The following is a 16,059-nucleotide window of genomic DNA, read 5'->3' on the forward strand; positions in this document are numbered from 1 at the left end:
AAGCGCATGCTTAACAGGCCTGCTGAATCACAGCTTTGCCACTACTAAGAATTCAGCCAGCTTTTTAGAATTTGTCTTCAAGTAAAACCATTTCTTTACAATTTTTGTTGCCTATGTTTCAGGGACTCCTCATAGTCCACGCAATGGTCAGATCTGTTAATATTGCTGTGAATGCAAAGTCCCTTTCCCGAAGCTCCAGATCTGCACTAGCTTCACCAAATCCAAAATCTAGTTTTTCATTAAAAAAAAAAAAAAAAAATCATTTCAGCTATAATTACAGCAATCTAAAGGATCACTTGACAGTTGTTATAACTACAGTTATTAAAATAAGTGTTAGTACAATTACACAAGTAATAATTAAATTGTAATGCTAATGATTAAAGCTGCATCAGTATTTATTATTTGTTCATCACAGTAAGCTTGTAGGTGTATCACAGCAACAAGAACTCACTTGCACATATGAATACATCTTTTTTACACCTTTGCCAAGGCATGGGTAGATTAGTCCTAGACGTGAGTGAGACAGATAAATACATAAAGTCATGTAGCAATTGGTTATGTAGTGAAATCTTTAGACTACCGTGAAATAACCTTCAAAATTAATGCAAAATGTGTCATCTTAATTCTAAATATTTTAATAAACTCATTAATTAAAAATATCATCTTACATGTGAGTTTTACTTACCAACAACATCGAGGTGGTATGTGTGATTGATGGATCCATACTGGTTTTCCACTATACACGTATAATTTCCCTTGTCAGACGGGACCACACTCTCCATGATGAGACTCCAGTGCTGGTTGCGGACCTGGCAGGTTGTAACCAGAGAGGTTGGGAACTGCACTGGCATAGTTTCACTCTCTCCCCCTCCAAAAGAACTGTTTTCTGAATAGTTAACCTTTTGTCACCCATGTTTAAAAGCCTATTCTGTGCTCGTTTGACAGTTCTGAATACTGAAATACTTTATTTATTCCTGATCAGGTACTGCACGGCTGCAGCAGTGAAAGCTTTCACACATTCTGCTATAAATTTACTTCGTCCCTGATCTGAGCACTGCAGACATCAGTGCACGCTCAGTCCTTCCGGCGTATGAGGATGGCACCAATTAGCAGCAGTTGTCTTACCAGGCTTTACTTCTCAATGCACTCTAAAGGAAATTCACACCCTCAGGATATTTCCCATCTGTCTCCAAACAATCATCCGATAATACTAACTACCCACCGGCAATATGGGATGGATATGATCCCCTAACATCCAAGTCTCTATCTTTCTCTGATAGCTCAATTACACAGCCCACATTTTGGAGAAACAAAGTACGGAAGGGCAACGTTTGGGATTCCTCCCACAGACACGTAAGAGTGGCCAAATCTCTTGCTGCTCCAGGGTACCATGAGAAAGAAATGAAGATGCTGCCTCATGAAAAATGCCTGAAGAAAATCCTCACAGAAACAGAGCATAAGGATATACATTTATTTCATACAATCCTTCTCAGACAGAATATATTAAACGTGCTGATTCCGTTCCCATTTGAACTCAAAAGGAGCATTGGCATTGGTCTTGCAGAAAATAGGATCCAGCCCAATACTGGAAGGATATAGAGTCATCCGGTACACATATATATTTCCTGCATCATAACTTGGCTCCTAAAATGACCTTTTGCTGGATATCCACTAATCCCTTGTTTTAGCATTACATTTTTGACAAAGCACTCAAAGATCTTAACATGATGTAGCTGTAATGTACAACTTTTAAACTGTGAAGTACGTATTTTAGCAAGTGGAATAAAAATACAATGTGGTACAGTCATTTTAATCAGCCAAACGGAAAGTAGTAACTCTGTGCAGTACACCAGAAAAATTTATGGACCATTCAGTGACACTTCCAGTAACCACACATTCTTAAAAGATCGTTACAACTATAGGTCTGAAATCCTGCTTCGTGCCTGACTATTGTGTAGGTCCTTAGCGCTCTCACTTGCTGGAGGTAAAAATGCCTTCAGTTCAAAGCCTGGAAGAAAAGAGTCCTCTCTGTAAGGGGCTCCTGGCTTTCCTAGTCCCCTCAGCTAGTAATTCGCTCATTGGTTAGTTGTTACTATTACTGTCCAGTTACAGGCTAATAATATTAGCTGATGACTGGCCAAGTGGGCTTTGAAAAAGAAAATGTAGACAAGACTCCAGCAGCGGGTAAAGGGCATGGATGCTAACAAAATGTCGCAGAAATGTGCGACAACTTGACCCCAAAATCTCCAGCCCAAATTTACAGCTCCTCTCCCCAGCCCCCTGTCTTGATGGCATACATCAAAACTATATATCGATTATTTTTTTTTTCACACTATGAAGAGCTAAGAAATAAGTTTATAAAGCTAGAAAGAGTTTGTCAGGGTTATCTTAATTGTCTTGTTATTCTGCTATGCAACTCTGAAAATCAAAGTTTGGGTCAGGAAGAATTATTGTCATAAAACACTGGTAAATAACAAATACAACAGCTACATATTTTTAATATTTTACTTCTTTATCAGCTATTTTGGGACAGACTTGGTCAAAGCGACCTGAACTTTTTGCCATTACAAGTTACATCACACTTCTCAGAATCAGAGCAAATGTTTTTAACCTATTTGACTGCAAAACAGGAAGAACAGACTGTGGTTCTGTGAAAGTTAAAAGAAAATAAAATTGGTAACAAGCTGTAAGTAATTAATTTGATAGGAAAACAGAAGAGATTGTTTAGCATTCAATAAGAAAACACAACTAACTTAGAGCCACGGGCAGATATACTGAATGGCAATATTAAAAAGTATTCATGCAGTTTCCCTTCTTGTAACTCCAATGAGAAGAGATAATATCTTTGTAATAAAACAACAGCTTAAGCCTCTCTTCAGTTTAAGCTAAACAACTGCTGTAGAGGCCCAAAGCATTTATGACACATCGTCACACAACTGGATTTATGTCATGAATCTGGATTCAACTAGATTCAGCTTGATGGCTTATTGCTTCCTGGTTACAAGTGCAGCATTGCAAAGCCCAGAAAACCCCCCCTTTGCTGTGGATGACGGCATCTTCTCCTGCTGATCACTCCCAAACTGAACCTTTCACTCTCAGGCACGCGACAGTCCTGCTACATCCCTGCAACCACACAGCTTGCAATGCCCCGATCATACAGGCTTTGTTAACATGGTCTTTTTAAGTAACATGCCGTCACTCCCTAGTCCCAACAAAGCCCGTCTTTGGACAGCAAAATTGGTGCCATGACTGACAACCAGCACCAAAATCACGCCAGTTTATGCAAAAACTAGTTTCAAAAGAGGTTCAAAGCAGTGCTTCAACAGTATACAGGTCTTACAACAGCCTTCTGTGTATGGATGAACTACAGCAGCGATATGCACTTTTGGGGGGGGGGGGGGAAACCAAACAAAAAACCCCACCCTTGTGACTGAAGCTGCAATGCAGGTGAAGCCATTAGCTTCTTCCAGGTTGCTCACCAGGGCCCTTCTAACTGAAGACTACAGTGTTACAGCTCTCCAAATACTCCCTAAGTTTTCCTGGATAATACCAACTGGGTCTATTTAAGCTGTTTAAATCCATGACTTGAGCTCGTCTGGCAGACAGAACATATTAGGGAGCTTATGTGAACTAATCCACTAGGAAAAAACACGAGGGCAGCAACAAGCCACTGAAAGCAGGAGCATCCTCACCAGGCACATGGGGTCCAGCAAAGGACAAGTGTCCACAACCAGACATTTATCAGTTGTAGCAAACTCTTCCAGCTCTCCAACCGGACTAGCTCCTTGCCAGCTATTATCCTCTTATTTCTACTATGTTGTTCCCTGAAGCCCTACTTCATATTGAGTTCTTTCAAAATCCTGAACAATACCTACACAGTGCAACCCACTCCACCACCTGGTCTTCAGAGTACCCCTTCCAATTTGTCATTGCCTTTTCTCGATACAGGGAAATTCAGGGAACAACCGCATTCCAAGTATCCCAAACCATAGCTTGACCCTTCAGATTCTTTGTCCACAGAGTTTAATAACTGCTTTTGCCCTTTCTTTTATTCCTTTGAAATACCTGTTTTCTTGTTTTATCTGTGCTTCATACGCAAAAATGGTACTTTGAGATAATAAATACAATCTCAACATTATTTTTTTTACTGACACTTCTAGAAAATTACTGATGTGCTTTTTTTGGCCATCTTCTCCATCAAATGTTTAACCAATTCTTCCAGTCTCTCCGAACAATTAAATTTTTAAACTAAATTATCAATATCAAATGCATACAACTGTACCCTTAAGATACAGCTTGGGGAAACCTAAACTGGAATCAAAATGCCAAGAAATATTGGTCAGAAATCTAGGAAAGGGCAAGTAGTGTTTCATAGAAATGTTTTGGTTTTGGAGTATCACGTTTAATTTTAAAATAGTGAACAGATACATCATGAAAAGTTGTCACTTAGCAAAAAATTGTAAAAAGGGGTCAATTTTAAATGAATTTTAAAAGAAAGGATTAGAAACCAAAATATGATTCAGCACAGTTCAAACATATACTGGTACTGCTCAGGCAGAGAGAACAAGTGCCGAACATCCATACACAGGCTTTTACAGTTCCCATAGAATCAGAACTCTTTCTTTACTCTATTTACGTGGCTGAATTTAAATGTGTATAAGATGACTGTAGTGATGAAGCTTATCAAAACGCACATGTGAAAACACACACCTGTTAATACTCAAACAGTAACAACTGATAGAAGTACGTTTGCTTTCTGGGTGGTGTACAGAAAAGAAGCAAAGGCTCCTGTGGTCTCTCATGCAGGATTTATATTATTCACTCAAAAAAACCCACAAAATGCCTTCAAATGCGCAAGCAAGAGCTATCATCACTTTAAAGGCAGATTAAAAAAAAATAAATACTAAAACCACATTCAGCAACTGATCTCTCTCTCCTTGCTGTAGGAACTTTGTGTATACCTTGAAAAAAAACATAAAAGGTTTGATTTTGAAATTCACCACACAGAAATAGTCACAATGGAGGAATTTCGCTCTGGAAGCTATCTTGGCCAGCACATACACCCTTCTGCTAGCCTGCCTGAGTGCAAATTGACTCAAGACATTCCCCAGTCAGGGGACAAAGTGCTACAGGCCACTATCTGATTGCGATAAAGAGAAGAGATTTCTCAGCTCAAGGCAGCAGGAGAGAAGGGGCTGGAGGATTACTGGAAATCTTCACATTTTCCTTCCCATTACTTTATTCTTAAAGTGTTCAAGGGATGATTGCCTCTTCCGAAAGGGACAGATGGCGTCACATCAACTGGTGATGGCAGATATGGCCAAGTTTGGTTCCAGCTATTCTAGTCACTCAAAGTATTATGAACATGAAGATCTCCAGCAGAAATGCTTTACATATAGCAATGCCCAGATTCAAGACAAACTAGCGTAAAAGAATTGCAATGAGTTGCTGACCACACAGACCAACATGGAAAGACACAGTCCTTTCCAAGGATTCCTTCATTACAAATTTGTCAGCATAGAGGTGTCAAGAAAATGTAATTCTATTTCAGAGTGATTTTGAATTAAGCCCGCAGTGACCTCATCCTGCCCCTCTAACAAGAAGAGGGCACAGCTTCCAGAAGCTCTGGAGGCCTCATTCGTTGACACCCATTCACTGAAAAGAAGCTTCCATCTTAAAAAGATGGTGTTCAAAACACCAACAGAATCTGGAATATACATAGTAAGCAGAATGACAATAAGTAAATGCTACCAGATCATTTAAAATTTGATGTCTGAGCAAAAAGAAACTCTAAAATCCACAGTGCCCCCCCCCTTTTTTTTCCTTTAGACTAAAGAGATGTAAGAAGTTATAATTCAGAATTACAGGTATATACTTCACTCATCCAGCTGGCTCTAGAAACATGCATCTGTGGTTTCCTCCCAGAGTACATACATACCTAGGAAATTGTATATGTTTAATACACATGAGCAAAAATTTAATTTGTGTCACAACGGGCACAAGTCTAAATGAGCTCACCCTGATCCCTAACACAGGCTAGCAGTGGCAGCACGGAGCCCCACATGGGCTGATTTACCCCACCAAAGATCACCCTCCCAAACCTGAGATCAGGTAGCTTCATCCTTCCTTGCAAGACACACATTTTCTTTCATGGTTTTCAAGAGTGATATTTGCATTTCCCCTTCATGAGATGTAAAGTGTTCAAAAGTGTTCAAAGAGTTCTCAGTTAGTACTGAAACAGTTACTATTATTCTCCAAGACAGGATTAGTTTGTTGGTTTTTTTTTTAATTGGCTTTTTTTTTTTGTTTTTAAATAAGCACTGAGAAAGGTGAAAATCACTGAATTGTAGCCAATTCATTAACACTCCACAGAGTTATGAAAGGCAGAAGGTGTTGCCAGGTGTACACTCATAAGCAACAGTAATTTATGGTGTACGCAAATATAGATGGAAAAGTCTACTAAGATAATTAGTGTTCATGCGGGGAGACTTCTGGGCTTCGCTCTCTGCTAACACAAATGCTGGAAAAATTGACACTTTCTACAGTAAATCCAGTTAGAGAGGAAAAGAGACTATGGCTTGTCCTCCTCTGCACTGGAAAACATTTTTTTTGTGTGCTAGGCAGGATCTGAGTCAACAGCACACGAAGTAATATACACCCTGGCTCCATCAGGGCATCGCAAAACCCTGCACCCCGAAAATACTGCAATCGCTGGGGCGCAGTATGGGGGGAGGAAGCCCCCAGGACTCAGTCTTGAGCTTACTGCGCCATCTGGAAAAGTCAGTGAATTTCTGTCTAAGCTACTATCACAAATTGCTCTGAGCTCCTCAGCAGAAGTTCTAGGCTGGGGCTTACAGCTGTGACACAGGGTGACTAACTCAGAAACTTCTCGTCTTTGGAGAGAAGTTGCTGAGGTGTTGGGTCGGTGAGGATAGGCAGCCTGCAGAAGAGGTTATGGTAACTCAGAAATTCAGGGCAGGATAGCAAGGGTAGTGCTTGAACAGCAATTTTCTGCCAATGTCACAGGCTCACATCCCCTGTAAGGAGCAGGATAAGATGACCGAATTCTGACTTCTGACCTGACCTGGGCAGATACGAGGAGGTTAAAGGTTCATGCACTAACCCACAGAGCTAACTGGCATCCCTAAAACTCTCTCTTAATCAGTAACCACCAATTTAGAATGAAGCATCTCATCCGAAGCTGTTTAAAATTCAAACAGACCCTTGTAAGTAATTGCTGTTACTTTCCCTCAAATTCTGCTTCCCATTTCAGTTTCACAGACCATAAACTCTATAGAAAATAATAACTTTTGACTTCCAAGCAGTCCCTTATTAAACTGTCTACAGTCACCAGAATGGATGGTCATGTTTTTTTAAAAATGCAGCTGAAAATGAATAGAGTAAACCAGTCTTACTCTGCTTTTCAAAGTCAGTCTTTAGTTTTCCAAATAAGTCTCTATAAATAAACCTTAACTGCACTGCTATGCTACAAGCTTGAATTTGAAAAAAAAAATATAGAATTAGTGCTTAGTAGCTGCCAAAGAAACTATGCACCCTTCCCCAGAAAAAACCAATACTTTTTATTTTGCTTCTACATTTGATCCAAAGCCTTTAAAAGATTTTTTGTTGACTTCAGCAAGTTGCTTTTTTTTTTTTTTTTTTTTTTTTAAATGATTGTCCCTTCCTGTTAAGCGTACCTCTTTCCCATTTTTCAGCCATCGCATGGTTGGTGTTGGGTTTCCCATTGCCGGACAACGAAACTTGACAGTGTTCGCTGCTGGCACCGCATGTAGCCTTTTCTCCATTTTGTCCGTATGCGTCCAATACGGTGCCCCTGTTTCAAAGAGATACAGCCAGAAATATCACTACTCCAAAATCCCTTTCCAGCCCCTTCCACAGGCTGCACATATTCATTTTGGCAGAGACAGCATAGTTTAGAAAGAGTACACAACTGGAAATCATAAGCCACAAGTGCTGACCAAAGTTTTGCAAACAGCTCAGTCTGCAGCCTTGAGTGTATAATTTATGACAAAATTCCAATAATTAACCACAGATATCCTTTGGTTTGTGTATTTCAAGTAAGACAGAGGGACTGAGTTTTCAGTGGACTCAAAAGATCAGATGCTTTCAACCTCAAGCTGAGTTACTGTGAGCGCTCAGCAAACTTTGGATTTTTGAACACCGGCTCTGCAGGCAGACAGACCAAGTCAGAAGACCTCTTGGAAGCCTCAGCCTTAACCTTTCCTCATCTGTTAGAAGGGGGATAAACACACCTACCTGCCTGGCAGCACACTAAAACTTACAGCGTCCCATGGCAATGTGAGCTGTGCAGTTACTGCCACAGAAACCACTAAAATATATTTACAAATGGAGGACTAGCAAAACTCAGAAATACCGTGGATCATTTTCCAGGGATCATTTCCCACTCTCATGAGCCTGTCGATGCCCAAATGTTCACTGATGTCCAACACCACAGTATAAAATAAAAGTGTCTCTCTGAGCCCATATTTACTGGAGTGATCCCTTTTACCAGCTCCCGGCAAGGCTCTCCTGGCTCTCGCTCATGCCTTCCCATGCCCTGGCCCAGCCTGTGCCCCTCATGAGGAGCATGAGGAAGGCGTGGAAAACCTCTCTCTTGTCCAGGTTCTCAATCATTTGTCACAAACCAGTACAGCAAGCACAGTAGAACAAAACATACAACTGCCCATCTGCTTTTACCCTCCAAGAAGTAAATTTGGATAGATAGATCCAAACGTTATCCTATGCTCTGGATCCATGCACCACTTTGGCTGCACCGCACAGCATCTTCACGGCATTGCTTCACTTGCCTCACCATAACAGTTTTTAAAAAGTTAAAGATTCAAGATCTGTTTAATAGTAGGAAACATTAATTTCTTTTACAATGGAGTTTTCCTGAAGCAAATCAGATTAGTGTGGAATTTTTAAGACTAGAGGGGTCCAGAAAAATAACTCTTTCTCTCAGCCCTGTTTCATTTCCTTCATTAGCAGCCTAACACTCCACTATAAATAAACTCTTCCATTCCTCAAATATTTATAGCAGTTCTTACAATCAGTGCAAACTCAGAAATCCTGCCACCCCCCTCTCTAAATAAAAATACAGCTGGATAGAAAATACAGGAATCCTTTAACAACGCCTCTCTCAGTATAAAGAAAACATTCCAAAAGCAAGTCCTATAATGATGCTAAGAACGATAAGTGAGGTTTTTTTGCCCGAAGTGGCAATTAGTGTTAAAATTAATGAAATAGAAAAGCAAAGCAAATTTATGCATGTTATCAAAATAGAAAATCAGGTAACTATTGAAAATTTAACTGCAACACTAAGAAATTGCTACACAGACTAAAATGAATTAGGGATGCAAGGAAAATCACTGTTAACGTTATTTGCTAAAACCAGGATCACATTAAAATAACAGAAGACTTTAAACAAAGCCAACCAAAGGAATTAACTACCACATGCAAAGACCAAATTACATTACACGTATACCAGGCAAAGGCAGAATTACACGTTGGTACTGATTTATTAAAAGGATATTTACTCTGCATCACTAAACTTCTTCCACAAGGCAATGTAAGGTGACCAATATTGGACCCTACCTAACAATTCCCACAAAGTCAAAGTAAACTGTGGCAGGTCAAGGCCAATCAACCATCCGAACCAGTGACACTGGTATCTCAGACAGAGCAGAGTTCCTAGATTTGACCCCAAACTGGCAACACCCCCCAGCAACTTTGCAGCCAGCAGGGTCACTTCTCATCAAACCCATCACATGCACCTTCTCACACCCAGAGAGCATAAAAATCTTGGAAGCATCCACTGGCAAGCACAACCTCGGAACCACAGGCTGCACAGCTCGCCCAGGCAAGCACAGGCTGGATGGACCAAGCTCCAGAGAAGCTCCCAAAAAGGTGCAGCCCGGAAGCAGGGCATCTGACTTAGTCAGGATCCGTCCCCCAACAGCTCCCCAAACAAGGCTGCTTCGTGCAGCCAGGTTTCTACTCAGCTACTAGGCCTGTACTCCATTACAGGGCAGTTGATCCTCTGCTTTTTTTGCATAAAACCCCTTTCCATCAACCTTCATCCTTTAAACACCTCTGCCCCTGGAAGTGAAACGCTCCAATATGACTCGTATGCAACTAATGCACAGGGAGGAAAAAACTTTGCTCTGTGGAAGAGGCAGAGCAGAGAAGAGGCCGGGAGGATGCAGGCAGGAATGAAGAGAAGCAGCTCAGTTCTGTGGCTTGGAGAGAGGGGGACGGGAGAAAGGACTTTGCTTGGAAAGCCTTCCCTCGCACAACCCTCAAATCAGCATAACCTGCAATGCTCCTGATTACAGGGGAGTCAGTGTATGCATGCAGACACTAGGTAGTAGCAATGTATATTGGCAGCTCCTCAGTATGTTTAAGGGAAAAGAGAAAAAAGGCAGCACCACGCCCAAACCATAACACTCACCCTCATTTTCTGCTTTCATACAGCAACTGATCTGACTTAACACACAGCATTTCTCTTTATAAATTAGCATAACCTAAAAGCACCTTTTACTGCTTCTATTTGTCTTGAGAGGAAAAACATCCGGATTCACAAAAACCAATGATGAACGTAGTTAACAAATATATACCACCAAGTGCCAAGTCCTCTTACAGACCGTGCCCATGGCATCCCAATCCCAACTTAGCTAACAGGACAGGTGGAAGTAGGTAGCACTGCCGTTAAAAGTTCACAGTAACAACAGGACAGACTCCAGCACATAGCGGTAACGAGCAGCAGGGGAACGGGTGGGAATTCCTGACTGCTTTTAGAGCTCTCATTAGTGAAGAAAATATCCTGCTGACCCACACTGCACTCCACTGCAAATACATTACATCTAATCAGGCTGATCTCCTGCATCTGAAATTGAAATTAGGCAGCCCAGGAGACCACTTCACTTCAGGACTCCTTGATTTTTATTTGGACTTATCTAATACAAAGAAATACAAAAGTAGTCAGCTCCAAGCCTGCCTGACAAGCACCTCGAGCATGCAATAGCGTGCCTGAAACGACCACATCAACACCCCCCCCCCCCCAAGGTTTCCAGTACTATTGTATATGACCTTTAATTAAAAAACACTTCTAGGCAACATCCAATTTTTGCTGCTCCCTTGAGTGGGTTTCCACTCTACAGGATTTGATGAATTTGAACCTTGTTTCATCCTTTCTGAAATTCTTCAAGTCATGAAAAGAACAGCATGTGGATTACATTTAGATACTTTTTGTTCTTGATGCCAATTTACCATTGCTTGGCCCAGAAGAAATTGTTTAAAGGGTGATAAGGAAAAAAGCCATAAAGCTTCCAGTCACCTGACTAGAATTCAAGGCAGAATAGCAGCATCTATCTATCTATCATCTAACCCAGGGGTCTTCAGAATAAATTACTGTTGGTGGACCTCAGCATAACCATCACAACAGCTGCTGCCTTGCCAGAACCAAGCCAGGATTATAGAAATCTCTTAAACTAGGGATACGTCTCAAAATCACGATGAGGACGAGGCAACAAGCACCAACAATGTATATTCCACTGCTGCCAATAGGAAGTGATGATGATCAGCCTGTAGCTTTGTAAAAGAAAGTCCCAGTTCAAGGTCTTGGAGGAAAAGCCTTGGAGGTGGCCCTCCAGAACCAAGCTGAGGCACCTCTTTAGGGCAACAAAGGGAAAAACTGAGTCGCCAACAAAGCCATTTTGTGGAGAAAGAGGACTATTCTTGCAGTGGAACCAATCCTGCACCTTCTAGGAGCACTAATCCCTCAACAAAAGCTGGAAATAATAAAAAGCTATTCAGGATGCAGTCTGGAACAAATCTGCCACAGTGTTTTTTCAGACAGTTAAAGTATCTGTCAAGCTAGAAGGACACCAAATGCAGAGTGAAATCTGCTATGCATGCCTTTTACTTAAAAATACACACAGGGCAAATGGTCAAACGCATGTGTGTACACGCAAGTGCCCTCCTCTCCCAAGAGCACGTTCCTCCTCACAGCTACCAAGCCACTTAAAGCCTCCATCGATTTCAAGAGCAGTTGTATTTTCTGGACAGCCTTGAAAATTAGGCTAGATTTCCTCAACAGCCTCACTGCCTGCACTGGAAAACCTTGGCCTCTGAAAATGTATTTGTAACTAACAGAGGCAAAGAAAATAAAAAAGCTTAAAAGAATACTTACCATCGTAAATAAAACAGCTCTTAAAGGTTTGCTTTGTTTTAAATATGCAGGAATGAGAATGCCAAGGTTCAGTTTCCTGTGGAAGGCACTACAGCCATTTCCTGCCTCATCACATCATAATTAACATGCCAGGACAGCTGGACTTTATCAGAATTGTTTCATCAAAAAGCAACAACCTTTGAAGACTATGGCCTTTTGTTTCCATCAGTAAAGGCATAACCAGGCCATTTCCATTGCTTATCCTTAATGATCACAGCTGTAATTTGTATGTAAATTATCAGTTAAATTGTTTTAGATCCGCAAAGCTCAAACCATGTTCAGGAAACACTTAAAAGACTTTTTTCTCCTAAAGATCAGCAACCAGGGACTCCCCTGAAGTCCTAGACTTCCCTAGGCTCTGCCTACCACAGACAGAAGGTGATAAAAGGGCATTTGACTATGACAGAGCACTGCCTGCCACAGGGCATGCTCAGGGAGGACTTCGGCTACTCCTCAACTCCTCGTTCACTTTTCAGTCTGTCTTGCAACAGTTTCTTAAATTAGATCTGGCCTTTTGGACACGATATAAAATCTAGAAGGGGAATGGCAAATTATACCAATGGGAAGGCCTAGAAGACACTGGATATGCAAGCTTCAGTGGTTTGCAAAAGCACCGCACCAAGTTCCACCCCTAACTTTCATACAGCTCTGATCTTGCCAAATCACAACCCTCTTTCAGCAGCGTTGTATTAATCCAACTGAGTTACGATGATGCAGCTTTTCATTGAAAACAGACTACTTGCAGGGATGTGGTGCCACGATCATTCTTCCGGTTCCAACTCTTCCCGTCAGGTGCTCAGACATTGGGAGGACGGCTGCGCTGCTCCCGGCGCCCGTCTGCAACTCACAAGAAGCCCCAGCAGTTTGTGGGCACCTTGTAAAGAGCAATCTTATGAGGACTCGTTTGTGCAACACTCTGCTCAGGAGCAATCTGTCTTCTTGCACTTTCGTCCCTTCTACACAGCAAGAGTTTGTGCTCTCCCAACCATCCAAGATGTTTAAACATTCACGCTCTAGAGGCATCTTTCATTTTGAGCAGGGAAAGTGTGACTGACCCCTGCTACAGCACACACCCCATCCCTGGAAGACGGAAATTGTCAGTGGCCTTTCACCAGCTCCTGAATCAAGATTAACAGTAGCTTAAAATGATAGCTTGTATTACAAGAACATCACAGAAGACACCACTGGGTAGTTCTGCCTGTTGTGTGAAAGGGTGGGAGTTGTTACCATGATGTTACAGAGCACAGTTACATTGAGATCAGGTCCTTCTCTTTTTTCTTGCTATATGCACTTTCAAAATCCATTTGTGCTCACAGTGAATCTCGAAAGCCATCAGCACAGATTAAAAGCACAACTGCCTTCATTAACACACTGAAAAATATTGCAAGACCTTTTCTGACCAACACCAATAAAGCTCTAAAGTCACAATAGACACAGGGATGTTTCCTAAAAGGAATTTCTACCCAGGAGTCCTTTTCAGGGGAACACTAACATTGCCTGGGTTTGTGGGCTTTGCCTAGACAACTTCTTTTAAAAGCAGTGTCCCTTTTCCAAACTCGCCAATTATCTTTGCCATCACATTCCTTTGTCAGCACAGCCTCCAGCTGCTTAATCTCAGCCACTTCAAGCTGCACCTGTGAATCAGACCGGGTTAATCACACTAACAGATGGCAGGGGCCAAACAGGCAGCTAAGAACTTATATCATTTTAAATAGCATCTAATGTTTCACAGCTTCAGATCAGGGGCAGTCATATACCACAGTCACTAACTAGGGGAGCTGAAATCCAGGCTCATACTTTATCATCTGAACAAGTGTTTCAAGCATGCAGTTTAGCTCCCAATTACTAATCAGGCTGAGGAGCAAATATACTACCTGGATACTGCGTTCGGTAACTAGCTGACATCTCCCATGAAGGATTTCTGTGTTCTGTGTTACTGACTTTACAAAGCACGAGCGATAGCAAACTACCAGCCACCACAGGGATTTTGCAACAGTGCACAGAGGCATAAAGAACCAATATGAAATTTACATCTTTTTTTTCTTAGTGGCTGCTGTATTTAGACCCTATTAATAGCTTTCCAAATTCTCTAAAGGGACTGAAGTTTAACATTCAGATAGGTTTAAGACTCTTTTAGCCCATTTTCATCATGCATAAGTAACATAAAATGTGGGGTTAAGAGTTGGATTGCTTTGTGACAAACCCCGAGGTCCTTTGCAGACAAGAGAACCTCATTGTCTCCAAATTCATTTTTCCCGGGGAGATTTCTGCTGAGATTAAGGATGGAAGGATTTGCCTCATTACAGCTTAATTTTATTTTTAAAGTTTCCATACCACCTTTTAACAAAGTGAGCTGGATCTCTGTTTCTTCTGTCAGATTTCAGCTCAGGCTCAGGGGAAGTTAGTTCACCTGTGAGAGGCTAAACCAGACTAAGACCGAACTTCAATTCAGGAAGAAAGGAAACTGCAGAAAAGCTAGCAAGAAGGGAGAAAGAAAGCACAGACCAGTAAAGCGTGTTTAGAAGAATATTAGTTTATTTTTCTTTTTCTTTTCCAAGTTACGAACTATGTGAAACAGAAAACAGAGGAGGACAAAGATACCACTATTTGACAGCCCATGCAGTTAACAGTCAAGAAGCTCTAAAGACAGGAGTGCAAAAGACAGGACATTATTTTCCACGTGGATCTTGCTAGTGACTTCTGGCAGTTCGCTGTTACTTACTCATCTGGTTGCTGTCATTCACAAAGTCCTCAGACCCATCATTGTCGTCTTCATCATCCCCAGAGGAAAGAGCATCTGCACATTAAAAATAATCAAGTCTTTAAAACAGCCTATTCTTACAGACAAATAAACCAATATGCTACATCTTAGATTGTCTACCAAGGAGAACAGATGTTATGTTAGTTATGCAGAGGCTACAGAAAAAGAAAATCCAGCCACAAATGTGTGTTATTCTTATAAAATTCTAAACAAAACCAACTAATAACCCTGAAATGCTACAAAGTTTCAAAGGGAGCTTGCTAACTCCAAAAATCTCTGTCCACTTAGAATTTTAATTTTTCTTAAAGACATTCAGCTGAACAGAACTGAGTGTCTCCAGAATGATTTAGCTCTAAACTTAAAGGAGGTGGGACACCCCTTTTCCTCTTCTGATGCAGGGGGAAAAAAACTTGTATTAATTTTACTGGCTTTATCATCATCACAGCAACTCTGTATACTTTAATCCTGTTGTAGTGGCATAAAACAGAGGGCTGTTCAGCAGCTGTTAATCACTATAGGTCCCACAAAGTAAAAGGAGTGTATATGAGCCGAGTCTGTTTCAGGGGCAGGACAAGGGGGGAAAATACCTGAAATAACTACAGAACTCAGCTCACCTCGCTGTGCCCGAGTGGACTGTTTCACGTTATATCATAACATGTCTTTGTATCACATTTTACAGCTTCTACATGCAAAAACCTATGTTTAACTCACTCACCTGTAACATTTACAATGAAGTACAGGGTATCACTGTCTAGGGTCCTAACAGCAGTGCAAGCATAGAGGCCCGAATCTCTGGGTGTAGCATCCTTAATTTGTAAGTACTCCCCAATAATCACTGTCCTATTGTTGGGCCCCAAAGGGACCCCATCCTTAGTCCAACTGATCTTGACGGAGTCTTTCAATTGACAGCGCAACTCAAGCGGTTCTCCTGGAAGTGCTGAATATACATCTGGCTGAGAGATTTGGTATTTGGTTGGCGGCTCTGCGAAGGTGGAAGGAAAGGAGGAAAAAGGAGAAAGAGAAGGGGAAGGAGAGAATTTCCAACAAA

The 16,059-nt window shown here is 41.4% G+C and overlaps 1 protein-coding gene across 3 annotated transcripts in view; it reads right to left on the reverse strand.

Annotated features, from left to right (window-relative positions):
• The window catches only part of FGFR2 (fibroblast growth factor receptor 2), an 80,229-nt gene that overhangs the window by 48,741 nt on the left and 15,429 nt on the right, over nucleotides 1-16,059 (reverse strand). For 2 of the 3 annotated variants that reach the window (XM_035891551.1, XM_035891550.1), the window contains exons 2-7: nucleotides 15,727-15,993; nucleotides 14,973-15,047; nucleotides 7,698-7,834; nucleotides 3,814-3,832; nucleotides 1,662-1,678; nucleotides 686-809 (exon numbers count right to left, since the gene is read on the reverse strand). In XM_035891551.1, coding sequence (XP_035747444.1) covers nucleotides 686-809; nucleotides 1,662-1,678; nucleotides 3,814-3,832; nucleotides 7,698-7,834; nucleotides 14,973-15,047; nucleotides 15,727-15,993 — 639 coding nt within the window. The remainder of the gene's footprint in view (nucleotides 1-685; nucleotides 810-1,661; nucleotides 1,679-3,813; nucleotides 3,833-7,697; nucleotides 7,835-14,972; nucleotides 15,048-15,726; nucleotides 15,994-16,059) is intronic. The other variant, XM_035891552.1, reaches the window with a different exon arrangement.

This window comes from Egretta garzetta, unplaced genomic scaffold (genome assembly GCF_000687185.1).
Source record: "Egretta garzetta isolate BGI_Z169 unplaced genomic scaffold, ASM68718v1 scaffold393, whole genome shotgun sequence".
Taxonomy (NCBI): domain Eukaryota; kingdom Metazoa; phylum Chordata; class Aves; order Pelecaniformes; family Ardeidae; genus Egretta; species Egretta garzetta.